At 38.4% G+C, this 27,203-nt stretch overlaps 2 protein-coding genes, 1 non-coding gene and 1 pseudogene across 16 annotated transcripts in view; 2 read left to right on the top strand and 2 right to left on the bottom strand.

Moving 5' to 3' along the window:
- DCAF6 (DDB1 and CUL4 associated factor 6) overlaps positions 1 to 1,792 on the bottom strand; it is a 173,813-nt gene extending 172,021 nt beyond the window's left edge. For 5 of the 9 annotated variants that reach the window (XM_032632494.1, XM_032633950.1, XM_032634811.1 and 2 more), the window contains exon 1: positions 1,014 to 1,470. In XM_032632494.1, the coding sequence (XP_032488385.1) occupies positions 1,014 to 1,110 (97 nt within the window). In that variant the 5' untranslated portion in view covers positions 1,111 to 1,470. Of the gene's footprint in view, positions 1 to 1,013; positions 1,471 to 1,519 lie in introns of those variants that run through there. The other 4 variants (XM_032637199.1, XM_032638781.1, XM_032635637.1 and 1 more) reach the window with 3 other exon arrangements.
- Positions 119 to 26,766, top strand: MPC2 (mitochondrial pyruvate carrier 2). 6 transcript variants are annotated; one of them, XM_032653079.1, is made up of 6 exons: positions 119 to 697; positions 2,187 to 2,297; positions 15,259 to 15,299; positions 24,108 to 24,192; positions 24,571 to 24,682; positions 26,453 to 26,766. In XM_032653079.1, the coding sequence occupies exons 2-6, from the start codon at positions 2,189 to 2,191 to the stop codon at positions 26,487 to 26,489; spliced, it is 384 nt and encodes a 127-aa protein (XP_032508970.1). In that variant the 5' UTR covers positions 119 to 697; positions 2,187 to 2,188; the 3' UTR covers positions 26,490 to 26,766. The 6 variants fall into 6 exon arrangements, with proteins under 6 accessions (XP_032508970.1, XP_032508171.1, XP_032506677.1 ...); XM_032652280.1 differs by having other exon boundaries at positions 125 to 697; positions 2,133 to 2,297; XM_032650786.1 differs by having other exon boundaries at positions 127 to 697; positions 2,129 to 2,297.
- On the top strand, positions 5,279 to 5,381 carry LOC116745117. Its single transcript, XR_004347272.1, has one exon. It is a non-coding gene; the product is annotated as a U6 spliceosomal RNA (small nuclear RNA).
- LOC116764868 lies at positions 15,697 to 16,552 on the bottom strand (annotated as a pseudogene).
- Positions 26,767 to 27,203: the final 437 nt, after the last annotated feature.

The raw sequence follows: 27,203 nt of genomic DNA, 5'->3' as shown, positions 1-27,203 counted from the left end.
TCACAAACCAGAACTGTTAGGTGTAGCGAAATTTCATTTTCTTTTATTGATTTTAAGTCAAAACCAAATGACATCAACAAATACCTAGCAAAAAGTAACAAAATTGCAAAGAAAACAATTTTATTGATGTTGTCTTATCTTCAAATTAAAAAAAAAAAGAAAAAGAAGAAAGAGTAATGAAAAGATTGCAGAGGAAGGAAGAAAAAAGACCCCTACTAAATCCGTCCACTTTTAGCTCAGGCGTGACCCAGAATCCTCACAAATCCACTTTACGCAAAACGAAAAGAACTGGACTACCGTTCCCTCAAGTATCGAAGGTTGTTTTTAGAAAGCTTAACTAAGTAACAGTAAATGCCAAGTGTGTTTCACAGGGGTGGGAATGGGAACGTGAAACCCTACACCTCCTTAAAGCGGTCGAAACCACCGAACAGCAGAGTCCAACTGGGAAAGCGCGCGGGGGAGGGGAGAGCTCAGCTATCACTTTCAGGTTTTTGCTCGGAGCCGCACAACAGTTTACACCGAGTCTGTTTGGAGCGTGGAGTCCTCGAGGGTGGTCAGCGCGTCGCCACGGACACCTAAGCCCTCCCGAGACTTTAGGGGAGGGGCGGTCAACACAAACTTAGGTCCTTCGGCTGAGCGAGGAGAGCGCTGGAGAAGAGCAAAAGCGCCAACTTTTGCTCTAAACGCGGCAGCTCGGGTAGGTTCGACAAGTCTTCTCCCGAGTCCCACTCCAGAAGCGACCCCAACACCTTTCTCGGCCAGTACCGTCTGCCCCCTGTCCGGCCCCCCGAAGGAACACCCAGTAAGGGCGGCGGCTGGCAGCATGAAAGGGGGACTTAGCCATGGGAGGACACGGGCACGGGATCCGTCCGCCAAGGTCCACCCAGCACCTCGGCGTCTCCGGGGCGTCCCTGCCCAGGCGCTGTCCCACCTCCAATAACCCCAGCGGCGTGGCCCCCTCCCCCACCTCTGGGCGGCGACCTCAGCGCCTCCGCCCCAGGGCCCCCGCTCACCCAGGTAGCGGCTCCGCAGCCGGGACGGGTCCTCCAGCCCGAGGGACCTTTTCCTCACGTCCCACAACAGGTGTGGGCAGCAGCCACCTCGAGACATGGCTCCGCCGGGCCGGGGGAGGAGAGGAGACCACCGCGTGGGGGAGGGGAAAGGGGGGAGGGGACACGCGGATCAACACCCGAGCCGCACCAGCACCATCCGCGCGACGGGCCTCGCGGTAGCAGCGAGTTAGATGGCGGTGGCAGCGGCAGCGCCTTCGCCCCCGAAGCCCGGCCGCACCCGGGCCTGAGCTCGCCTCATACTCTCCTGCTCAAGACTACCCAGAACATCCAGAGATCAGCAACTGTTCCCTCCCTCAGCACCCCCTCCTACAGGAGGAGGTGGAGGAGGCGGAGGCGGCCTCGACTCCTCCCTCTCCTCATTCTCGACACCCTCCCTTTCAAGCCTTTCTCGCGAGATGACGACCACCCTGGAGACTGAGGCAGGTGTGTGCCAGGGCTGCCCTTACCCTAGAAAAGTGGGTTCAGACCACTCTAGTCAAATCCTTAATACTCTGGATAAATGTGGAATAGAGACGGAAGAAGCTGAAATCGGAAGTCTCGCGCTCACGAGTCTCATTCCAAAGGAAGCAACAGAGTTGTGCGGCGTCATCTTTAGTCGGGTCATGGAAGGCCCGAAAAGCCCATTTTGTCTAGGGGCCTCCTTAACCAAAGTGAAAGGGGATTAGCGCCGGTGTAGCTTCACTTTCCCTTCTCCAACATGGCCTCCGGGCCAGGAAGAAGAAATTGTAGGTTTGGTCTGGACCCCGCCCACGCCCCGGGGCGGGCCAGTCACCGCGGGCCGCCCTGCTTGCGCAAGCGCGCTCCCGGTAGGGCGCCGGGTTGACTCGGTGAGGCTGTCCTTTTGCCACCTGTTTCCGTGACTCCTCCTCCTTCTAGGCAGTCGGAGGCCAGGAGGCGGGCTCGGGGCGGGCCGTCGCAGAGTCTCCGCCCCCACAATCTTCTCTAGGCGCGGGCCGTCGGGCGGTTCACAGGGGAGCAGGCTGAGCTGCCTTGGGGGAGAGGAGGGCGCGAGGCGTTGAGACAGGGGAAAGTGACGAGCTGCCCTTCATTGCCAGCCAGGGAGGAGCACACGGCCGCTGCCTTACCTGGCTGCCCACGATCACTTGTCCGCAGAAATGTCAGCCGCCGGCGCCCGGGGCCTGCGGGCCACCTACCACCGGGTCCTTGATAAAGTGGAGCTTCTGCTGCCTGAGAAACTGAGGCCGTTGTACAACCACCCGGCAGGTAATGAACCCAGAGTGGCTCCCACCGAGACCTTCCCTCCCTGTCCCTTCCCTCCGTTTTGAGGCCCACTGACAACTCTGCTGCTGGAGGCATCACCCACAGCCCCAACCCCCTTCCCTCAAGTGAATCCGTGTACTTTCCCATGCTCCCTGCTTTTCATGTTTTCTTTTCCAGCATCTCTCATAAACTCGTTATTTTCAAGTCTGCGACCTTTGTCGCACCCCTTCCCTTAGGCACAACTCAGAGCCGGACCGGGCCTCTGGGTTTGATCCTTCCCCATTTCTGCGGCCAAGAAAGGGTCTGGGCCACCAGGAAACCTCATTCTCTCCTCTTTCCCTCCATGAGTAGTGGTATATTGACCCACGCGGAGAAGAGCTGTCTTTCTGCCCTGGAGGGTTTGGAGTAAAGGTCATACTTTCTTCAGCTCCAGCTGACAGGCCTGCAGAAGTGTTAACCGGTTTCTGAGTCAGTGTCATTCCTTGCCCCATAGGTCTAGTTTGTTTAAGTCTATCCTTATTTATGAAATTACTACTGAACAAGCTCTCCCTGGACCTTTTTGTGTGGACAGACCTGGTTTTAAATTCTGCTCTGCTGCTTACTATCTATGTGACCTTGGGCGAAATCCTAGATCTTAGTTTCTGTAAAATGTGATCGATGTGAGAGTTAAAGATAACGTATGTGTTTGATTCTTCATAAATGCTCAGTAAATGTTAGCTCTCTCTTTAACCTATTGGAAAACAATGTTCTTGTGGTTGAAAAAAATAATTCTATAAGAAACTGGAAGATCCCAATTCTTCCAACTCTATCTCCCCACATATCTGACTATGAAGAAGCTCTTGGGAGTGTGAGATGGTTACTAAATCTAATTTCCAGTTTGATAATGGGGTGAACTATGTCTTGGAATTATACTTTAGTATAATATTACTTGTTGCAGTAGTTTACCCCTTATAAAATTGATCTTTAAGGAGAGGTTTTTATTGATGAAGAAGCTTATTTAGTTTATTTGCCTTTTGGTTCCTTTAACACGCAATTTTTGGAATTGTGCTGTGTTTTGTGGCAGAGATTTTCAGGAGGGAGAATTGGGCAATGCTTCTGTAATAATCTGGGCTTCAGACTCAACTGAATTCTGTGTAGTCAACCCTGACCCTCTTAAGCTCTGTGTTTGGGTTGTAGGATAAAGACAGGATAGAGGAGGAGCAACTTTAAACTACTTTAAAACAGAATTGGAGGGTAGTTTTATAGTGATATTTTGCAAGACCTTGGCTTTAACCACGTATAATCATTCTTTATAATACTTTATTCAACTTTTATAATGAAAAGGAATTATCTTTCATTTGAGATTTGTTAGTAGATTGTGCATTTTATCTGGATACTCTTGGACTAGTTCAGTTATTGTAACCCTTTTTTTCAGTGTAATGGAAGGAGCATAGGCTTTGAAGCCAGACTGACCTGGATTTGAATCTTGGCTGTGTGACCTTGACCCCAACCTTTAGTTCTAATCTATGAAATGGGGATAATAATTATCACCATTTAAGGATTGCTGTGAAAGTTAAGTGATGTATTGTCTGTAAAACATGTAGCAGTGTTTGCACATAGACTCTCAACAAATGTTGGTGTTAGTTCCCTCTTATTAAGCTTTTCACCAATATGCAGAGTAAGAATACCTATCACTGCAAAATTATTCGTGATTAAAATGTTGTAGGGTAGGCACACCATTGTAGAAATGAAGAAACATGAAAAATATAACTGTTGATTGATTCATAAGTATTCAATAAAATCTGAGGAAATACTGATTATTGTTCCAAGAGTCATCAGAGTGAATATTCAAGGATTTTGCGTACTATTTTGCATAATACTATGTTATTGAATCATTATATTAAACATTAGAGTAGATTCACATACTGGTGGTTTTTACAGTAATATGCAAGGCTAAATTTTTGAGATTTCATTGTATCATTGACAAGTACATTGAGACAGGTTACAAGAATATGTCTTTATATAAATATATATAAGAGTAGAATATTGCATTATATATAGAGTTAGACCTGTGGCCTTCATCATCCATTTATCTACGTATTGTCTCTGGCACAGAATGATCTACTTCTGTAGAGTAATAATAGTGTTGTATATACATAGAGAATCCTAAAGAGGCTACCAGAAAACTACTAGAGCTAATCAATTAATTCGGTAAAGTAACAGGATACAAAATTAATGCACAGAAATCTCTCGCATTCCTGTACACTAATGATGAAAAATCTGAAAGAGAAATTAAAGAAACACTCCCATTTACCATTGCAACAAAAAGAATAAAATACCTTCGGTATAAACCTACCGAAGGAGACAAAAGACCTGTATGCAGAAAACTGTAAGACACTGATGAAAGAAATTAAGTATGATACAAACTGATAGAGATATACCATGTTCTTGGATTGGAAGAATCAACATTGTGAAAATGACTATACTACCCAAAGCAGTCTACAGATTCAGTACAATCCTTATAAAACTACCAATGGCATTTTTCACAGAACTAGAACAAAAAATTTCACAGTTTGTATGGAAACACAAAAGACCCTGAATAGCCAAAGAAATCTTGAGAAAGAAAAACGGAGCTGGAGGAATCAAGCTCCCTGACATCAGACTACTACAAAGTTACAGTAATAAAGACAGTATGGTACTGGCACAAAAACAGAAATATAGATCAATGGAACAGGATTGAAGGCCCAGAGATAAACCCACGCACATATGGTCACCTTATCTTTGATAAAGGAAGCAAGAATATACAGTGGAGAAAAGACAGCCTCTTCAATAAGTGGTGCTGGGAAAACTGGATAGCTACATGTAAAAGAATGAAATTAGAACACTCCCTTACGCCATGTACAAAAATAAACTCAAAATGGATTAAAGACCTAAATGTAAGGCCAGACACTACAAAATTCTTAGAGGAAAACATAGGCAGAATACTCTATGTAATAAATCAGAGCTTGCTTTGGCAGCACATATACTAATATTGGAATGATACAGAGAAGATTAGCATGGCCCCTGTGCAAGGATGACATGCAAATTTGTGAAGCGTTCCATATTTTTAAAGAAATTATACTCCAATAAAGATGTTTAAAAAAATAATAATAAATAAATAAATAAATCACAGCACGATCCTTTATGACCCACCTCCTAGAGAAATGGAAATAAAAACAAAAACAAATGGGACCTAATGAAACTTAAAAGCTTTTGCGTGGCAAAGGAAGCCATAAACAAAACGAAAAGACAGGCTCAGAATGGGAGAAAAATATTTGCAAATGAAGCAACTGACCAAGGATTAATCTCTAAACTATACAAGCAGCTCATGCAGCTCAATATCAAAAAAACAAACAACCCAATCAAAAAATGGGCAGAAGACCTAAATAGACATTTCTCCAAAGAAGATATACAGATTGCCAACAAACACATGAAAGGATGCTCAACATCACTAATCATTAGAGGAATGCAAATCAAAACTACAATGAGATATCACTTCACACCAGTCAGAATGGCCATCATCAAAAAATCTACAAACAGTAGGGCTTTCCTGGTGGCGCAGTGGTTGAGATTCCACCTGCCGATGCAGGGGACACGGGTACATGCCCCGGTCCGGGAAGATCCCACATACCGCGGAGTGGCTGGGCCCGTGAGCCATGGACGCTAAGCCTGTGCGTCTGGAGCCTGTGCTCCGCAACGGGAGAGGCCACAGCAGTGAGAGGCCCGCTTACCGCAAAAAAAAAAAAAAAAAATTGGTCCTGACGAACCTAGGGGCAGGACAGGAATAAAGACGGAGATGTGAGGACACGGGGAGGGGGAAGGGTAAGCTGGGATGAAGTGAGAGAGTAACATTAACATATATACACTACCAAATGTAAAATAGATAGCTAGTGGGAAGCAGCAGCATAGCACAGCGAGATCAGCTCGGTGCTTTGTGACCACCTATAGGAGTGGGATAGGGAGGGTGGGAGGGAGACGCGAGAGGGAGGGGATATGGGGATATGTGTATATGTATAGCTGATTCACTTTGTTATACAGCAGAAGCTAACACAACATTGTAAAGCAATTATACTCCAATAAAGATGTTAAAAAAAAAAAGAAAAAGAATAGAGTTCTAACCAAATGTGTGTCCTAGTAAGTTCAGTTCTCATAAGGTATGTCACTCCCCCCACCATCTCCTAACTATAAAAGTATTTGACTCGACACTAACCAGCTGCATAGCTACCCTCTAGATATTTGTTCAAAGAAATAACCTTGAAGTCATGCTGCCCAGTGTTTACTTAAAAGCTTAGTTGGAGTGTCATTCCTTTGTATGTATGAGCTCCAAAATGGAGTGAATCGTCCCAAAGCGTGCACAAAATGAAACATTGGAATGTAGGAAGAAAACAAGAGAACTTCTATTAATACTTACTATTACTTTATCTTTTTAAAGTTTACAATATAAAAATAAATTAGTACACATATATATATGTATGTGTAAATAGTCCCTTTATTACGATGGTTAGACTTAAGATTTTTCAACTTTACAAGATGGTTCAAAAGCAATACAAATTCAGTAGAGACTGTACTTTTTTTTTTTTTTTTTTTTTTTTTGCGGTACACGGGCCTCTCACTGTTGTGGCCTCTCCCGTTGTGGAGCACAGGCTCTGGACGTGCAGGCTCAGCGGCCATGGCTCACAGGCCTAGCCACTCCACGGCATGTGGGATCTTCCCGGACTGGGGCACGAACCCGTATCCCCTGCAGCGGCAGGCGGACTCTCAACCACTGCGCCACCAGGGAAGCCCAGATACTGTACTTTGAATTTTGATCTTTTCCTGGGCTAGTGATATGTGGTACAGTGCTCTCATGTTGCTGGGCGGCAGCAACGAGGCACAACTCACAGTCAATCATGCGGTAAACAATCAGTACGTCCATTCTGCACCCCTATAGCCATTCTGTTTTTCAGTACAGTATTCAATAAATTACATGGGATATTCAACAATTTATTATAAAGTAGGCTTTGTGTTAGATGATTTTGCCCAACTGTAAGCTATAAGTGTCCTGAGCATGTTAAAGGTAGGCTAGGTTAAGCTATGATACTTCAGTAAGTTAGGTGTATTAAATAAATTTTCAATTTATGGGGCTTCCCTTGTGGTGCAGTGGTTGAGAGTCCGCCTGCTGATGTAGGGGACACGGGTTCGTGCCCCGGTCCGGGAGGGTCCCACATGCCGCGGAGCGGCTGGGCCTGTGAGCCGTGGCCGCTGAGCCTGTGGATCCAGAGTCTGTGCTCCGCAACAGGAGAGGCCACAACAGTGAGAGGCCCGCATACCACACAAAAAAAAAATTTTCAATTTATGATATTTTCAACCTTCAATGAATTTATTGGGATGTAACCCCATCATAAATCAAGGAACATCTGTACACTAAATTCTATGGCGTCTATATGTATTAATTTATATATATGTATATATATGCACTGTATATAGGGGATGTATGCTCAAAAAAATTTTTTTTAACTGATGGGGCAATGTGTTCAAAAGAAGTTAGGAGACCTCAGCCCTAAAGAGTCCAGAGAGTCTCTAAAGAGTTATATCTCGGGAATTTCCTGGAGGTCCAGTGGTTAGGACTTGGTGCTTTCACTGCCATGGCCCGGGTTCAATCCCTGGTTGGGGAACTAAGATCCCACAAGCCGCGTGGTGTAGCAAAAAAAAAAAGAGATATCTCAATAGAACTGGGGGAAAAAACAGAATTAAATAAGAAATAAATAATTAAAATAAAAACTATCCTTCAATTAAATCAGCCCAGAAAACAGCTATCTGAGCCATATAATTTTTGCTTACCGTAGCTTTGCTTATATTGAATTACATTTTGGCTTAAGTGGAAGAACTGTTGAAAAAATACTTCTATGAAACATGTTGCAGTGTTTAGTTTGCTGTTGCTGAGAATATTCTCTACTTTGCATGGTGTTCTCTCTGGGAAGGCTTATGGGAAAAGTTACTTTAAGATCTTCATAACAGGGATATTTTCATTTTTCCTAGGTAAGAGAATTGGTTTTTCCTTTTTATCTTACAGACCTAGAGAATATTTTTTAAAATAAAAACATACTAAATGAACCATTATTAGCAGTGTTCATAAGGGAATATCTTTATCAAAAAAATTCAAAATTAAATGCTCAGGGAATTGCTGTTATACTAGTTTAATACAACTTAGTTCAGAGAATATTTTGTTTTATTTTATGTAAATAAAGCCAAATGGGGATCAAATAAATAACCAGTGTAGAAACCCACACAGTTATGTATTAACATGGTTATTTAGCGTCTCTGTTAGAACATTTTCTTCCTACAGAGATTATCTGAAGAATTTTAATGCCAGTCTAGGATAGACATCTAGATATCTATATCATATTAAATATATCTGTATTATATACCATGTATAATACATCTCTCTATATAAATATATTCTTAAACATATTGTTAATGTATATTATGTTTAAATATATACACTAAATATGTAAATATACATATATTATTTTTTTACAGTTATAACCTCTGTTACCTTAAAATTAAGGAATGAGAACCAAAATGGAAAGTTGGGATTTCAAATACAATTGTAAGATATTGATGAAAAATAGAATATCTTTAAACTAGTTAGCTCCAAGAAAGTTGAATTATTTAATATTTTTTGAGGGCCTGCTGTATATTAGATACTGTTTTAGCATTTGAGATATTTTAGTGAATAAAATTAAAATCCCTAGCCACAGAGATTTTGTATTCTCAGAAGAGATCATAAAAGTAATACAATCCTTGTTGTAGTTGTTAGTGTGACACTTAACATAACTTTTGCCCACTAACCTGATCTTAAACTAATTTTAAGAAATTAAGACTGTTCATGCCTCATCTAATTTGATTCACTAGATGTACTAAAGGAGAAGCAAGCCCTAAGAGAAGCTATAAATCGTTTGTTATATACACTCTGCTATATATAAAATAGATAACCAACAAGGACCTACTGTATAGCACAGGGAACTATACTCAATATTTTGTAATAATCTATAAGTGAAAAGAATCTGAAAAAGAATATACATATTCAGTTTTATATATATAAAACTGAATCATTTTGCTGTACACCTGAAACTGACACAAGATTGTAAATCAACTATACTTCAGTTTAAAAAAAATTGTCTTTTATTTCCAAGTCATGTAATAATATTAATTTTGTCTATGAGAGAGTGTGAAATACATTTAAAGTGTGGTCTGGCATAGCAGAAAGAGGACTGGGATCAAAGAGGCCTGTATTCTGGTCCTTGCTGTATCTGGAACTATCTGAATATGAGACACATTACTTAACTTTTAAGTGCCTTTTCTTTTTCATGTATAAAAGTAGAAGAATTTGGATTTTCTTTAAGTTTCTTTCTAGCTGTGATAGTCTACAATTTGGTATTTCTGCTAGGACCTTTCTTAGTTTCAGAGGCTTCAAGAAACTCAGATTTCATCAGGGAAGACTATATAATTATTGTTAGATTAGGTTTTAGGGATCTAAGTTTTTATCCTTGTTGTGCTATGTATTTTATGTAAGTAATTTTACCTCTCTGGGCCTCATTTACCTGGTTTATAAAATGAATGCCTGAACTAGATGATTTCAACAGTCTTTCTAAATCTAGAAGTCATTGATTCTTTGTTACTGAAGAAATGTATAAATTTAAAATGTATCAACCCTAAAATGCATATTGGCTATCATAGCTAGTCACTTCACCCATTATTTTTCTTTGGCATTTTCACCAAAGCCTGTTTAAAATCAACATTTTAAAAATCATTATACACCTATGACGTTCTAGGTGCTATTTGAGTGAGCTCTTTCCAGGGCCTTCCACGAGATATAAAGACTGCTTGGCTCTAAAATGGTAGCCCGGTCATGTTCTCAGTATGAAATCAGAACTAGCTTTAGTACAAATAAAAATGAGTAATCTTTGTCAATATCTGTGTGAATTTGTAAGTAGCTGGCTACATGATAGCAAACAGATGGACTTGCTTAATACAAGGAATGTTAGAGGAAAGTTGAGGGATGTTGAAAGCAGTAAACCGAAGAGAAATGGTATGAAATGGATTCGGTGGAGTAGTGGACAACATTCAGTAAGAACTTTATTCTCAACATTGGGAGCACCTCAATTCAATATTTGTATATGTGTACATTTGCATGTGTGTAAAAGTTACTTATTCTGTTCCAAGAAGGAAGTCTTTCCCTAGGAAGAGAATCATACGTACAATAAATGACATACTTTCTGGGTAGAATTTATAAAGTATTTCATTAGCAGTCATTCCTCTCAGGTAAGGAAATTAGGAAGTAAAATTATGTCACTGTTTTATTAATAGGTTCATCAAAGTTCAACAAGGCAACTAGATTTGTTAATTTGTTTGAAAATGTAGGTCTCTTATGTCTCTTACATATTTGGTTGTGATATTCCCTTGCAGAATTTTTCAAATTCTTCCATGAAAGCTTGAACTTTAGAAAACATGAGTTTCACTTTAAAAATCAGAAAAACATATAACAACACAAAAGAAAATGACCATTATATTATTATTTGTATTTTTTGTTATGCTTGAAAATAGTTCATAGTTTTACAGTCAATCCTTGTTGCTCATGTATTTTATGTATAGTAGTTTGTATCTGTTAATCCCATACTCCTAATTTGTCACTCCCCGCCTTCCTCTCCCCTTTTGTAACCATATGTTTGTTTTGCTGTATAATTCATAGTTTTAAATAGTCAGCATTTGAGGCCTTTCCAAACTCCAAGAGTGAACTTATAAGAAACAAGATGAAAATGTGTTAATTGTTAGTTACTTCTTTGTCTAAAGGAATGTATATTTATATCTGATGGGGACACATTTCCCTCATCTTGGACTTCAAATTAAATTTCTTAAGAGCTGCTTTTTATTCAATATATTTTCAGTAATTTTAAATTTATGCCTAATCACGTTTTTTCATTCATCGTAATGAATGTTAACTAGATACTCTATTTATACTTATGCTTATCTTGATTTTAAGGTGTTATAATCACTTCAGGTATCATGATTATTTAATGACTTCATTTTTTTAATGCTCTCCAGTGAGAATAGCTATGTCACTGTAGAACATAAACCTATTTTTCCCAGGTCTAGAAAGACAATGTGACATTATATTCTCACTGTTTATGTGATACCTGTTTCCAAATATGTTTTTGTCAAAACTTTTTGTTTTAGGTAAATAACAAGGACCTACTGTACAGCACAGGGAACTATGTTCAATACCTTGTAATAACCTGAAAATGGAAAAGAATCTGAAAAAGAATATAGTTATATATGTATAACTGAATCACTTTTCTGTACACCTGAAACTAACACATTATGAACCAACTATACTTAAATAAACAAATGTTTTTAAACTTTACATTTTAAATGTCAAAATCAGTTGGGATGTTTCCTCATTACCATTTCCATTATTGACTGATTGCTGTTTTCAAGAAGATAGCCTCTGTTCCTGAATTCATACACGTCTATATTTATTTGACTTCTTTACTTTTAAGGTAGAAAATGAGTAGCTAAGATAAAATGGAAGGGTGAACTAAAATAAGTTTGCTTTAAAATTTGCTGTTAACCTATTATATGATCATGGGTATTACTAGCTATTTTTTCCTTTTTTTAACAATGAAGAAAACACTGCTTGTTTGCACTTACAGATCTCCAACCCTAATTATTTGTGTCAGGTGTCAGCATCCTCTGATATTTCAGAAAAAATTAGAAATTTAGAATGTCTTATTAATATATATTTGCTACTGATGTTTTTAAATTCAGTGCTTACCAATTAAACTAATTTAGGCTTTGTTTTATAGTTTAAAATTATGCACTAAATAAAATATTTAAACTTCTCTTTGGCTCATGTTCTAGCAACCATAATTTCATGTTTGAAGTTTTTGTTTGGTTCAGTTGTGTGAGAGAAGGGCAGTTTTTATTTTAATATTATCACCTAGCTCAGAGCAGTTGAGTAAATTAGTTACCAGGCAAACCTACTGAAAAGCTTGACGTTCATTAACCCTGAAGGGTCAACCATTTCAGCTCGTAAAGAAACCAGAACCTTAGAGGCATTGCTCTAAGGTTTTTGGGGTGGCAGAAGAGGAAGCATGAGTTTTGAAATATGAAGAGAGGAGTCTGTTGGGGAATCCAAAGCCAGAGACGAAAACAATGTATTGGCTTACCCTTGAGTGATGAAGCCAAGCTTCATGCAGGGATAAAAAATAAACTTGGTAATTGATACTGCATATGACCCTGCGGCTTTGTATATGACAAAGAAAAATAAACCAGGTGTGATGATAGGAATCTCAGAAACTCAAACTAAAATAACCAGAGTTTGAAAAGATTGACTTATAGGATTAGTGCATTATGGCCTCAGACTCATGGGAAGAATTTTCAGGAGCCAAAAAGGGAAGTATCATGGTCTAAGAGTAGAGTAACTAATGAGTGAAAGTCTAGTACCAGTTCCCTGATGTAAAGGGAACCTGATGTCCCTGAAATCCCAGCCTTGAGGATGAAGCGGTGTCAAGGCAAATCTGGGTCAAACCTAAAATTTGAGTAGCTTTGATTAGCATCTCTCCTGGATATGGTTAATCCAATTCAATTCTGTTCAAAAATATTATTTGTCAAGAAAAACTAAGAAACAGGCTTTGACTTCTAGACCTTGCCTGATTAAAGTGACAGATGCGTAAATAGATCAGTTTAATTGTTAAGTGCAGAAAACTAGAAGAATAGACAGGCTGCTTTGGGAGTTCAGAGAAGGAGCATTTAATCTAACCTGGAGATGTTAAAGAAGGCTTCCTTGAGGAGATGAAACCTTCAATGAGTTTTTGAAGGATATTAGGAGTTAGCCAGATAAGGCCAAGTAAGGCCAAATAAGGGGACTAGTAGCTTGTGCTTAGGTCCTTTAAAGCCAGCACTGTGTTTTATTTACCAGTGCATCCCCAGTGCCTACAACACTGTAAAGCATGCAGTAATTATTATGGGTGAATGAATGAGTGGTCTTCTTTGCAACAAATTAAACCTACAACTATGACTGGATCTTAACTTAGCTATGTGCTTTTACTTTTTTTTTAGGTCCATGCTTTTTCAATTTCATTATCTTTTGTTTTGTTCCTAAATAATAGGTTTGAGTCAATTCTATCTTTTAAATGTTATTTATGTGTATGTGAACAGAAACATTCCTTGATTATTAATGACAGTGAATGCTCACCCACTGGGGGGAAATTGGATAAATCCATCTTTACCTGCTGGTGCTATTTGAGAAATATTACTGGGAGTAGATGAAGAGAAATAAATGTGTTATATTTGGGTGCTGATGCCATTTTAGATGTGATTTTTGTGATCCATAAAAACTATTTATTCTTACAAAGTAAAGTGGAATATTAAGGCAGAAATAATACAATTAGATTTATAATTATATAATTAGATTTTTTAAATTTCGAAGTTGCTTAAAATCACTGTTGTCTTATGTGAAATTGATTAATGTTTGTGTTAAGAAATGTCTTTTGTTGATCCAGTGTGTTGAGAGCATACATACCATGTTAATTTGTATTGGATTTAGCTTTTAAATTACCATGGACAAAGTCTGTTTCTCTCCTGTCACTGTATCCCCTGGAAGTTTAAAAGAGACATATAATTTGGAAGAGTTACAAGTGGGCACAGTTATGTTCTGTGGTTAAAGAGCACAAGTTTAAGAGTTAGAAGACTTAGGTTCTAGTTACAATTCTGGGCTTACTAGCCGCACGACTTGAGTAGGTTATGGAACTTCTCTGAGCCTTATGGGTAAAATGAAGGATTTAGATTAGATGATCTCTGAGTTTCCTTCCAGCTCTGAAACATCATGCTTCTCAAATTCTAGGTTTGAGAAAAGGTTGTCTAAGAAGCTGTAGTCATTTTCAATACTGTCAACATTTATTGAACATTTTGCACGAGGCAGATGAGTACCAGGTTAACTAAAACAAGGACCCTGCTATTAAGGAGCTTACAAACCTAGGCTTTCCACTTTCTCATGTGCCCTTTAAAGTTAGGTTCATTAATTTTGTACTAGAATATATAGAATTTTTATAAGAAGTTTTACTAGAATACGTGGTGACATGTCATTTATAATAATAAATATTAATAGAATTAGTGAATATATAAATATCTGGGACTTCCCTGTGGCGCAGTGGTTGAAAATCTGCCTGCCATGCAGGGTACCTGGGTTCGATCCCTGGTCAAGGAAGCTCCCACATGCCGCAGAGCAACTAAGCCCGTGCACCACAACTACTGAGCCTGCGCTCTAGAGCCCACGCGCCTCAACTACTGAGCCCACAAGCCGCAACTACTGAAGCCCACGTGCTCTAGGGCCCACGTGCCACAACTACCGAGCCCGCGTGCTACAACTACTAAAGCCCGCGCGCCTAGAGCCAGTGCTCAGCCACCGCAGTGAGAAGCCCACGCACCGCGATGAAGAGTAACCCTCCGGCTCGCTGCAACTAGAGAAAGCTTGCACGCAGCAAAGAAGACCCACTGCAGCCAGAAACTAATAGAAAATATCTACTGTGGCTTGTATCACCAAAATTCCATAATTTGTCATTTCCTCAACTTGAAGATTATCCTTAAGTGAAATAACATTAAGTTCCATGTTCAAGGCAAAACGTTAGGAATGGTTTCCAAAACCATCTTCATTATACTTTAGCTAATTTTAATAGTTCACAAAAATACAAATAATTGACAAGGAGATCAAAACAACTTGTATGAAAGATTGATAGTGTGGTGACTCTCTAAATTTTAACTTAAATACAAAGTATGCAGAAAGCATAGTAAAAATTATTAGAAATAGATTGATAAACCTTTGAGTTTTTGAAATGTGGTGATGGCTATTAAAAGACATATTGAAAATAGTTGGTTTATTGCTAAATTTTTCATTTTTTATTTTCAGGTCCCAAAACAGTATTTTTCTGGGCTCCAATTATGAAATGGGTAAGTCTTGAATTTTTGCAGAAGCTACTGAAAAAGATATTCTTTAAAGGAGCTTATTAATTTGAAGTAACTTTTCTGAAGGATGTACTTTTAAATGTTCATGGGGGCTTCCCTGGTGGCGCAGTGGTTGAGAGTCCGCCTGCCGATGCAGGGGACCCGGGTTCGTGCCCCGGTCTGGGAAGATCCCACATGCCCAGAGCGGCTGGGCCCGTGAGCCATGGCCGCTGAGTCTGCGTGTCCGGAGCCTGTGCTCCGCAACGGGAGAGGCCACAACAGTGAGAGGCCTGCATACAGCAAAAAAAAAAAAAAAAAAAAAAAATTTTCATGGTACGTCTTGAAGTAATTTTATACAAATACTCTCAGATGTATCAGGGTTTTTTTGGGGGGGTACCAAATGACTTTATTTGAAGGAATGGTACTAAGGAAAGGACTTGTAGATATTTTGGTACAACTTACAGAAAAGGTAAGGTAACCCAAACATGCATGCACTGCCTTGGTGACCAGGGAAGTCACCCCTGTGGCTATGGGAAGCCAGCCTAAGGCTTAGCTCTCATTATCACTATTTCCCAGGGTGTGCTTGTCAAAAAGATACTGTGCCATGCCAGATTCGGGGACCCCCATCGTGCGCAAGTTGGTTACGTGTTCACCCAATTCTTTAATGGATTTCACCTGCTCATTCAGATAATGAGTCTCAATGAAGTCACACCAGTGGGGGTCATTTTTCTCCGTGGCCAGTTGGTGCAGTTCCAGTAGTGACTGATTCACACTTTTCCAAGTGTAGCGCACATCCCATTGCATTCAGCCCATTCTCCCAGTCATCACGGTCTGGTTTCTTGATATCCTGAAGGAAGATTCGGCCACCCCGGTGGTTCTGCAGTTTCATCAGTTCCTCAGTATGTTCCCTCTCCTCACAAGATTGGTGAAGAGAGTATTTGGCAAAGTTCTTCAAAGCCACATCATCGTGGTCGAAATAGTACGACATGGACAGGTAGACGTAGGAGGTGTAGAGCTCCAGGTTGATCTGGCGGTTGATGGTGTTCTCCGAGTCCTGGTGGTAGTTCTGGCGCACCTGCGAAGGGGACGCGGTCGTCATGGCGGGCGGCTGAGGTGAAACAGTGGCGGTGGCTGCGCGGCCCTGTAACGGCGGCGGGGACCTTGGGGCGGTCGGAGGGCGCCGTGAGGTGGTGGCGAGGGCTGGCTCTGAGCGGCCGGCCGGAGCGGGGGACGAGTGCCGGTTCCGTCCAAGCACTGTTGAAGCAAGAAACTGCGGCGACTCTCCGCGAGGACTGTGGCCAGATGTATCAGTTTTACTGCATAAAGCATACTACCTACTTTAGTTTTTCTGAACTCCTTAGATAGGTGAGAGCCCTTTGGGGAACGTATTGTTATCAAAAAGCTTATAATTATGGGCCCTAGGAACATGAAACTTCATTCTAAAATTTTGTGGCTATGTAAAACTTTAAATTAATTAGGACACCCCCAAATTAACTTTTGTTATTAATTTAGTATGAGAACTTCAGATACTAACACTAAAATAGAGGCAAGGAAAGTTATTCTCAAAAAGTAGAAGAATTTATCCAAGGGTATATATATTAACATTTGGGAAATGATAGAATATGGGACTTCTGACTCCAAGACCAATGCTTTTACACCATGCCAGAGTTTGCATTCCTAAAGCTCTCATTTAGCTGAAAAGAAATATTTGCGACAGCTATTAATAACAAATCATTGATTTTATGTTGGAAGGGCCAGTTTGGGCTTAATGCAGTGCTTCTCGAAGCGTCATCCCTGGACCTGCAGCATTGGCATCACCCAGGAATATGTTAAACATGCAGATTTTCAGGCCACATCATAGATTTACTAAATCTGAAACTATAGGGATGGAGCCCAGTAATTTGTGTTTTAATAAGCCCTCCAGGTGATTCTGAGGACTTCTAAAGTTTGAAAACTACTGGTCTGCAGGCTTTTTTTTTTTAACTGTAAAAAAATACACATAAAATTATCATTTTAACCATTTTTTTCGTGTTGAGTACATTCACATCAGTGTGCAACCAATCTCTAGGACTCTTTTTATCTTGCAGAACTAAAACTCTGAACCCATTAAACAATAGCTCATTTCCCTCTTCCCCAGCCCCTGGAAACCACCATTCCACTTTCTATCTGTGAATTTGACTACTCTGGGTACCTTATATAAGTGAAATCATACAGTATTTGTCTTTCTGTGCCTGGCATATTTCACTTAGCATAATGTCCTGAAGGTTCATCTATGTCGTAGTATGTGTCAGAATTTCCTTCCTTTTTAAGTCTGAATATTTCATTGTATGTGTATATCACATTTTGTTTATTCAGTCGTCTGTTAATGGACACTTGGGTTGCTTCACCTTTTGGCTAGTGTGAATAATGCCGCTATGAACAATGGTGTACAATATCTGTTCCAGACCTGCTTTCAGTTCTTTTGGGTATATACCTACACATGGAATTGCTGAATCATACGGTAATTCAGTATATTTAATCTTTTGATGAACTGCTGTACCATATTCCACAGCAGATGCACTATTTTACATTTCCACCAGCAATTCACGGGGGTTCCAATCAATTTCTCCATCTCCCTGCCAACACTTGTTACTTTTGTTGTTTTATAATAGCCATTCTAATGGGTGTGAAGTGGTGTCTCATTGTGGTTTTGATGTACATTTACCTAATATGATTAGTTATGCTGAGCATCTTTTCATTGACCATTTTTACATTTTCTCTGGAAAAGTATCTATTTAAACCCTTTGCCCAAGTTTTAATAAAGTTGTTTTTTGTTTGGGTTGTAGGCTATTTTAATTCTCTTAAATGTACTGTTTTAATTTGTTAGAACAATTCGGAAACTCAGCTGTAAATCTAAGTAGTTGAGAATGTTAGAACTGGAATTACCTGTCCCTCAATTTAATGGCCTTAGGCAAGTTCAATCTCTGCCCTTTTGTCTCATCTATAAAACAACAAGATTAGAGTAAATTACTGGTTGGGAGCTATATTTTACAGAGAACTAGGGAACAGTTCTCTTTGTAGATTTATAAGTTGAGAAAAGCTTCCATCAGTTTAAAAAAGAAGTTTCAATATATCATCTTTAATGATTCTTCTCATGCTCTAAGCATTTAAAAGAGTGATGTTAAAAAAAAATACTAAAAATGTAGATTACTATTTCCTTTCTCTTCGCTCCCTACCAACGCTTAAAATTATATATCTGCAAAGTGGAATTAATTGCTGAAATATTGTTTCTAGCACCATTATTTAAAAACTGAGAGAATGATAAAATAGATAACTCATAAAGACCTACCGTATAGCAAAAGGAACTCTACTTAATACCCTGTAATGACCTATATGGGAAAAGAATCTAAAAAAGAGTGGATATATGTATATGTATAACTGATTAACTTTGCTGTACAGCAGAAACTAATACAGCATTGTAATTCAACTATAGTCCAATACAAATTAATTTAGGGCTTCCCTGGTGGCACAGTGGTTGAGAGTCCGCCTGCCAATGCAGGGGACACGGCTTTGTGACCCGGTCCAGGAAGATCCCACATGCTGCGGAGCGGCTGGGCCCGTGAGCCATGGCCGCTGAGCCTGTGCATCCGGAGCCTCTGCATCCAGAGCCTGTGCTCCGCAACGGGAGAGGCCACAACAGTGAGAGGCCCGCGTACAGATAAAATAATAATAATTTAAAAAAATAAATTAATAAAAAATAAGAATGACAATGTATTTCCAATAAGTTGGGGGCACCCCTGACCCCAAATTTACCACAGTTTAGAAGTTTATTGATTTTTACCAATAGCTTTGATGTTTCTTTGATCTGGTCCACCAGTGTTTTGAAACATTGACAGTATTATATACTCATAAGTGCTTTCTCGACTGTCTCCTTTAAAAATATCTATTTTAAGTTCATGTTGACATCATGCATAGTCTCCTGATGACAGCATAGCAATGGAAATTTCTGTGTTTTGTTCTCTGGTGGGGAAACTTTTTCTGATATTTAGTTTATGCTTTCCTTTCCCAGAGCATTTGATGATAATTAACCTGTGGTAAACTATACATGACACATAGCAGTTGCTGCTGCAAGCCACCTAACTTGTACATTAAGAATTTTAGACTATACTTTTTAGAGATTTAACTGTGATTGAATCCTTCTTAGCCACTTTAGTTGAAGCCAAATAATTAATTATAAAGGTCAAAGTGGATACTTCTAAAAAGCAATACTACACACCCTTAAATATTTTATTTTAACTTAAAGATTATAAGTATATATTCATTTATCAATCATTTACTATAAGGCCAAAGCTTTGATTTGTGTATGGATCCACTGGTTTTGAGTTCCACATCATCTGTCTTGGATGAATTATACCATAGTGCATCCTACATGATTTCAGTTTAGTTTTCTTTAAAGCAGAGCAAGTTTATAGAGACTTTCATGATAACAGAAGCCTGCTAGATTTTTATGTCTCCCCACCATCTTTTAAAATTTATTTTATTTTATTTATTTTTGGCTGCATTGGGTCTTTGTTGATTCACGAAGGCTTTCTCTAGTTTCCGCGAGCAAGGGCTGCTCTTCCTTGCTGTGCGCGGGCTTCTCATTGCAATGGCTTCTCTTGTTGCGGAGCACAGGCTCTAGGTGCATGGACTTCAGTAGTTGTGGCACATGGGCTCAGTAGTTGTGGCTCGCAGGCTCCAGATGCACAGGCTCAGTAGTTGTGGCTCGCGGGCTTAGTTGCTCCGTGGCGTGTGGGATCTTCCTGGACCAGGGCTCGAACCCATGTCCCCTGCGTTGGCAAGCAGATTCTTAACCACTGCACCACCAGGGAAGCGCCTCACCCCCATCTTTTTATATCTGTCTTGTTCACACCAAATTTGACAGCAAGTTTAACCTGCCTGTATTCAATCTTTCCAAAATAGTCACTTTAGATTTTATAGAAATAACAACCCTCTTTCTGTGTTTCACCTGTTTACCAGTTCATTAAATTAGATAAATTACAGTAACAAGTAAAACTGGTATAAACAGGTTTGAAGACAAACACAGTGACTTGATAAAAATAAAAACTCAACTAGTGAGAGAAAAATGCATGAGTGCAGTACAGAATAAATAGCCCCTAGCCATGAGTATTCAGTCATGGGCATCGTTAGCTTGTTTACAGAAGGAATGGATATCATTGGCTAATCTGGGGAAACTATTATGTGAAGGTCAGTTGAGGGAGCTTTTTTTCTTTTCCTTCATAGTCTGTTTGTGCAGACTGGGTTTTATATATATATATATATATATATATATATATATTTTTTTTTTTTTTTTTTTTTTTTTTTTTTTTTGGCCGCTCTGGGCAGCATGTGGGATCTTAGTTCCCCGACCAGAGATCAAACCCAGGCCCCCTCCAGTGGAAGTGCAGAGTCCTAACCACTGGACCACCAGGGAATTCCCGACTGGGTTATATTTAACTCTTGAACAGTATACCATTTTGAGTGGCTAATTTTTCTCTTTTCTGTTCTCCTTAGGAATAAGTCAAACTATATTTCAAGATTAACTCTGCAGATTTTTAATGTCTATCTACTTGCTTTTCCAGCTGGAACTACTTATATAGACTAATTCGCAGTTTAAAATCTTGAGAACTTTGTTATCCCTAAGCATTTTGGAATTGGAATATTCTATAGTGGTATTTCATTTTTAGCCCTCCTCTAGAAGTGTCATATGACTTTTTTTTTTTAACTAAAGGAGAAAATATTGGAAGGAAGGAAGGACGTAAGGGAGGAAGAAAGGAAGGAAAAAATGTTTTACACTATCTGATGAGTATTTACTCCACCCAGTGGAGATAACCAGGTGCCAGAAAGAATCACACATTTGAAAACCAGTTTTTAATTGATGGAAACACAGAGAACTAACTTGAATCTACTAGATGCCAAACTCTCTGTATTGGGTTATTTAATACATTATCTAATATTTAATCTTCACCAGAAAAAAAGGTGTAAACGTACTGAGGTTCAAAGTACTAGAACTGTTGCAAGTGACAGAGTCAGGATTTGAACCCTCAGTTCTAATTTGACTTCAAAGCCTAGGCTCTTAAACACTTACAGGACCCCCTTTAAAAGTCACTGTGGATCTTTCTGTAATTGGTACTTTCTCCCCATGTTAGGGAGTATTTTACATAATCTTGTGATATACTCCACACACTCTCTGACTCTACAGTTCTATTATTTGAATAAAGTTCATAACAAAGAATAGGAACACAGACCTTCTGCCCCTGAGACTAGAAATACAGGATAAGGTACAGAGACTAATATTCCCTTATCTCTGCTTCTTAAAGATGTAAGCTACTATTTGTTGTTGATAATAATAATATTTTCCAGGCACTATGGTAAATATTTTTGAAGCGTATTATCTCATTTAATCATATATCTCTTTTGCAAGGGTAGCTATTCATATTCTCATTTTATACATGAGGAATTTAAGACAATGTGTTATGTAACTTGACCAAAGTCACCCAGCTAGTAAATGGCAGAGATTAGATTCACAGTACGATTTTATAAGGTAATTTACATGAGGTTAGAGTGGTATAGAAGTAGAAAGGGTGTTTTTTTTTGGTTGCATCGGTCTTAGTTGCGGCACTCGGGATCTTCGTTGAGGCATGTGGGATCTTTCATTGCAGCACAGGCTCTGCATTGCGCCGTCGCGGTGCACAGGCTTCTCTCTGGTTGTGGTGTGCATGGGCTCAGTAGTTGTGGCACGCAGTCTCTCTAGTTGAGGCACGTAGGCTCAGTAGTTATGGTGCGTGGGCTTAGTTGCCCCGTGGCATGTGGGATCTTAGTTCTCCAACCAGGGATCGAAGCCAGGTCCCCTGCATTGGAAGGCGGATTCTTTTCCACTGGACCACCAGGGAAATCCCCTAGAAAGGGTTTTTTTTTGTTTTTTTTTTTTAAGAAATGCGGGAAAGGAAACTAATATAGTATTATAAATCAACTATACTTTAATTTAAAAAGAAGAAGACTAAAGAGGCATAACATCCAAATGCAATGTATTATCCTGACCTAACTACTCTGGACAAGAAAAATAATGTTTTAAAAGACATCTGGGGCAGTTGTCAAAATTTAACTATGCACTGTGTATTAGACAACAGTGTCTTATCCATGTGAAATTTTGTGATTAGACTGTGGGTATATAAGAGAATGGGAAGATAGTCTTGTTCTTAGCAAATGTACACTAAAATACTAGGGAGTCAAAGGGCATGATGTCTACAACTTCTTTGTAAATGGGTCAGAAAAAAATATATGTACATATAAAGAGAGAGGATAATAAAGCAAATATTTCAAAAAAAAAGAGAGAGAGAGAAAGAAATGTGGGAGAGGGGCCTCAAGACCTCTGTGGGAGAGCACAATTACTAACATGTCCCAGAAAAATAAAATGTATACTCTGAGCATAAACAAAATCATGGCTGCTACCTTCCTCCAAAAGACAATGCTAGAATATAGCCTATAGTCATCATAGATCTATTACAGTGTAGTAATACGTGGACTGAGTAGAATAACGATAGAAATCAGTCCCTTTCTTCCCCTTTACAACAGCAGTATTCCACCCTGCCAAAGTGGAACAGATATGCAACGGAGAAAATGTACATTGGGACCTGGAAGAAGAATGTAAGAGTGATGATTAGGAACTATTTGGGAAGAAAATCACAGGACTATGGGTGAAAATTAACAAGAAAAGTAGTATTGGTCATGATTTACCTCTACTTATACTTCAGTATTTAACTATTTGCCCCTTTTTTAAGCCAGAATCATTGCTTCCTTGATCTACTCACTTTATTAAATCAAAACCATTTGGATTTGGTTTAAATTTGTAAAAATTCACAAGTATACATATGTTCTATTTAGGAGAAAAAAACCCTGTGCTGGTTTATATTTTTCATGTAAGAGCATCTTTTAGAAACTCAAAAAAACCTGAAAATGAATTTCTTAAAACCATATTTTCTAATGACATATTTAGGATTTGATTTTAAAATTGGAGAAAGGGAGGAGGAGAGGTGATGTAAATATGGCAGAATGTCAATAATTGTTGACTGGGTGATGGGTATGTAGGGGTTCTTTGTACTAGTCTCTCTTATTTTACATAGGTGTGAATTTTTCATCAATAAAAATCATTCTGTTATGTATTCTAATCTCTGCAATAGAGTAGCATAACTAGTATTCTAGTGAAGACTCATTACTAAACTTTCTCATTGTTGCTGATGGTAGGGTATGATTCTATAAAAAACAGTGTTAAAAACATACCAGAGAAGAAATGACCAGGTATACTTTGACATTAAAGAAAAATTATCTAACCAAGAAACCAAAATTATAGCAGAGTTTTTCTGATACTTCCACTTTTAAAAAGAATAACGTTGCAAAAAACATGAAAGGAGGAATTTATACAAATAGCTTTCAGGCATCTTCCACACCAGTGGTTCCCAACATGCATAAAGAATATATAAATTCTTATGTGAAAGAAGTATCATTTGTAGAACAAAAATACAAATATACTTATAGAAAAAATATATACACACTACTGATTTTCAAATATATGAAGCTGTTTAATGTGATTAACAAAATACAACTTAATTCAAAAAGCATTTCTGAATTCATTGTAACTTTTTGTCATGATACATTTTTTCTTAATGCATGGATACTAAAATCATAGCTACAGTCTGAAAATCTCTGAAATAGTTTGTGTTTTAGTTAGAATTGAGAACCATTACTACATACTCATGATGCTTTTTTTCTTTCTTATGTGTTAATGTGTATTTCCAGGGGTTGGTGTGTGCTGGATTGGCTGACATGGCTAGACCTGCAGAAAAACTCAGCACAGCCCAATCTGCTGTTTTGATGGCTACAGGTAAATTAAATGAATATCTTCCATACCGGGCGTTCAAAAATTTTGTTTTATATCAATGTACTTAACTGTTTCGTGTTTGAAATACATATACACACACTCACACAGAAAGAAATTAGCAGTGTTATCTCTAGGAAGTTATTAGACTATAGCCAAAGAAGGCAGAGGAGGCTTATAAAAATGTCCCTGTGATGTAAGAACTGAGTGTTTTCTGAAATGCTGAATTATAGCAACTTCATTAAAGTCTCAAATTATAGCATTTCTTTGTCCTACTTTGTGTTGTCATAGTCTTATTTATAATTATTTTACTCTAATATTAAATGTTCAAATAAGATTGCAGCAGTACCTATGCTTTTTTAAAAAAAAAATTTATTTCAACAGGGTTTATTTGGTCAAGATACTCACTTGTAATTATTCCCAAAAACTGGAGTCTGTTTGCTGTTAATTTCTTTGTCGGGACAGCCGGAGCCTCTCAGCTCTTTCGTATTTGGAGGTAAGCTTACCACAGATGTAAAAAAAAATCTGCCTCAGAAGCCATCCGGCTGGCAATACTTTTTTTTTTTAAGATTCGTATATAATGCTAAGACGGGATGTGCCTGAAGCAGACATTAAACATTTCTAGAAAGCCTGGGGGTTTGAGTTAAAAGTGTTAGGCAGTATATTACCTAGGTTTTAAATCTGTGTGTTACCTAGATGTACAGCCCTTTGATAGAGTCTCTTTTATTAAGATAAGATAACATATATAATTTAGGATATATTAGGTAATTTTCTGCATGAACTTTTTATCACTTACTTTCAATCAAATATGATAAAGTGAGACTTAAATGTATAGTTATATAGTATTGGAAATGATATTTAAAGTGAGGCTGCTAGTTTCATTGGAAAGTATGTATTCCGTGAGCATTGGAAATTTTTAAAATTCAGTGATTAATATTATTTGTCAGTGACTGGTTAACACTCTGCAGTGAGCTTAGATGAAGGCTCTGGCTTGATTTGAACCATAGAACCTTCCTAAATTACAAAACAATGTTATGAATAACAACTTTCTTTAACTAAAAAAATTGAATGATTTCAGTAAAGAAGTAGAAAACATTGAGCTATGTAATTTACCTTCCTTTCAGAAGGCATTCTATTCTGCAGAGTATAGTACATTTTAATTTCATTCATCTGTACCATCCCTAGCTTTACTAGTAGCTTAATTCTGTAATCTTTTCATAATATTCTAGCACATAACGCATAGGTGAATAAATAAACTCACTCATTCTACACAATGCCTGACAACCATTTTTAGGGCTTACTTATATCAATATAAGCTTCAATTAGTACAGAGATTTTATTCACAGAGTACTTTTCTCATGCACCATCTCATTTTGACCTTATATTAACTCATGATAGTAGAACTATGAGAACACTAAGTGCCACATTCAGAAATATTATTTCTAATATCAGAAATTCAGGTTTAGTTTGACAAAAGGATTTTTGGCCTTTCGGTTACAATAGCAGATTAGATTTAGTTAGAAATATAAATGTTGGACTCTCTGGAGGACTTAGGAAAATACTGTTGAATGTTTGAAATCAGGACCTTTTGAGAAATCTAGGAGGTATGGTAGGCTTCATGGAATAAGTTCCCTCTTGTGCTTATTCAGTTTTCCACTTTATTTTCAGCTGAGAAGAATAGTAAATGAAGCCCAGGGTGATGTAAAAGGGAAAGACTCTGTAGCTTTGTGGTTAATTCTTCTTTGAATTAATGGTAATTGAAGAAATTGTCCTTAGATTCAATAAACTTTAAGTGTTACAACCTCCTAACCCAGTAGCCTGCCTGCATCACAGAATTATATTTTATTTTTAGTGATTAGACAGGCCCATTCCCAATTGCTTTTATTCTCAGGAAAGATGCTTTGTGAGTATAAAATTAAAAGTTCTAGATGACCACGTTTTGGTAAACTTTATACATATATTCACGTTTGTCATACTCTTGTATAGTTCCAGAATGAAAATATTCTTACATTAAAATAATATTTTTGTACAGGGAACTGTATGTCAGTTAAGACGTTTTGACAGTTGGAAACCAGATTCAAAAAAGTTCTTGGATTACTCTCCCATCTGCCTGTTTCTTCCTGTAAGCCTCTGGGAAGATTGTATTTACAACTGTATAGCCTCTTGACTAGAGAGAAAGAAGAGATGGAATATGCTTCCCACTCCCTTCTTATTATAAATGTATCTATTGTGATTCATGATTTTTTTCTTTCTGTTTTCTTTATAGATATAACCAAGGACTAAAAGCTAAAGCAAACAAATAAGAGTTCTTCATCACCCTAACAACCTAGACATGGACATAACCACTGGGACCTAGTTTGATTTATTATTCAGTTGTCAATGAGGTGATGCTAACTGTGCTAACATTTGTAAGGCATAAATTCTAACTGTAATTGGGAGATAGTACTTGATTCAACAGAAAAATAAAGCAAACTTTTAATAATATTGTCTCTTTACATATTACTTAAGGAATTTATCTATGGATATTAGTAACATTTTTTTTTACTATTTGTCCATAATAAATCATACTGCTCGTACATACCACTGGCCTCCTTCTGTTCTAGTCAACCAAAGTGTGTACGTCTAAGAGCACACATATTCCAGTGAGTCAAAAGATAGTCGGAAAGTTAAATAATCTGTGTACAGTGAAGGATGATGAAGTAGCTAAAAGTGAAAGGAAATAGAGCTAAAGAGAGCGAGAAATGGGTTGTGGAATGGCCAGCAACATGACACCTCAAACTGTTTTAAAATATTTTAACTTGAAACGAAGAATCTTGTGAAGAATATTATTTTTCGTATGTTGTATGAAAGTCTTTTACAGCTACAGAGTAACAAAGGATTTGTAAATTTTTGAAATATATTCAATAACTGATGTGATGTGGCAGAAAAGCTCTAGAGTCAGGCAGACCTGAATTTGAATCCCAGCTGTGTGACTTATAATCTCTGACTTTGGGGCAATTTAAGAAAGTGTCCAATAA

Source organism: Phocoena sinus, chromosome 1 (genome assembly GCF_008692025.1).
Source record: "Phocoena sinus isolate mPhoSin1 chromosome 1, mPhoSin1.pri, whole genome shotgun sequence".
In the NCBI taxonomy this organism is placed as follows: domain Eukaryota; kingdom Metazoa; phylum Chordata; class Mammalia; order Artiodactyla; family Phocoenidae; genus Phocoena; species Phocoena sinus.
The sequence above is the reverse complement of the archived record's forward strand: the minus strand, read 5'-3'. Positions and strand labels throughout refer to the sequence as shown.

Coding starts and splice junctions, on each gene's coding strand:
- MPC2 (XM_032649266.1), top strand. CDS start 1,469: ATGACGACCACCCTGGAGACTGAGGCAG. Junction 24,193..24,570: donor TGCTGTTTTGATGGCTACAG/GTAAATTAAATG, acceptor TTATTTCAACAG/GGTTTATTTGGTCAAGATAC. Junction 24,683..26,452: donor CAGCTCTTTCGTATTTGGAG/GTAAGCTTACCA, acceptor TTTTCTTTATAG/ATATAACCAAGGACTAAAAG.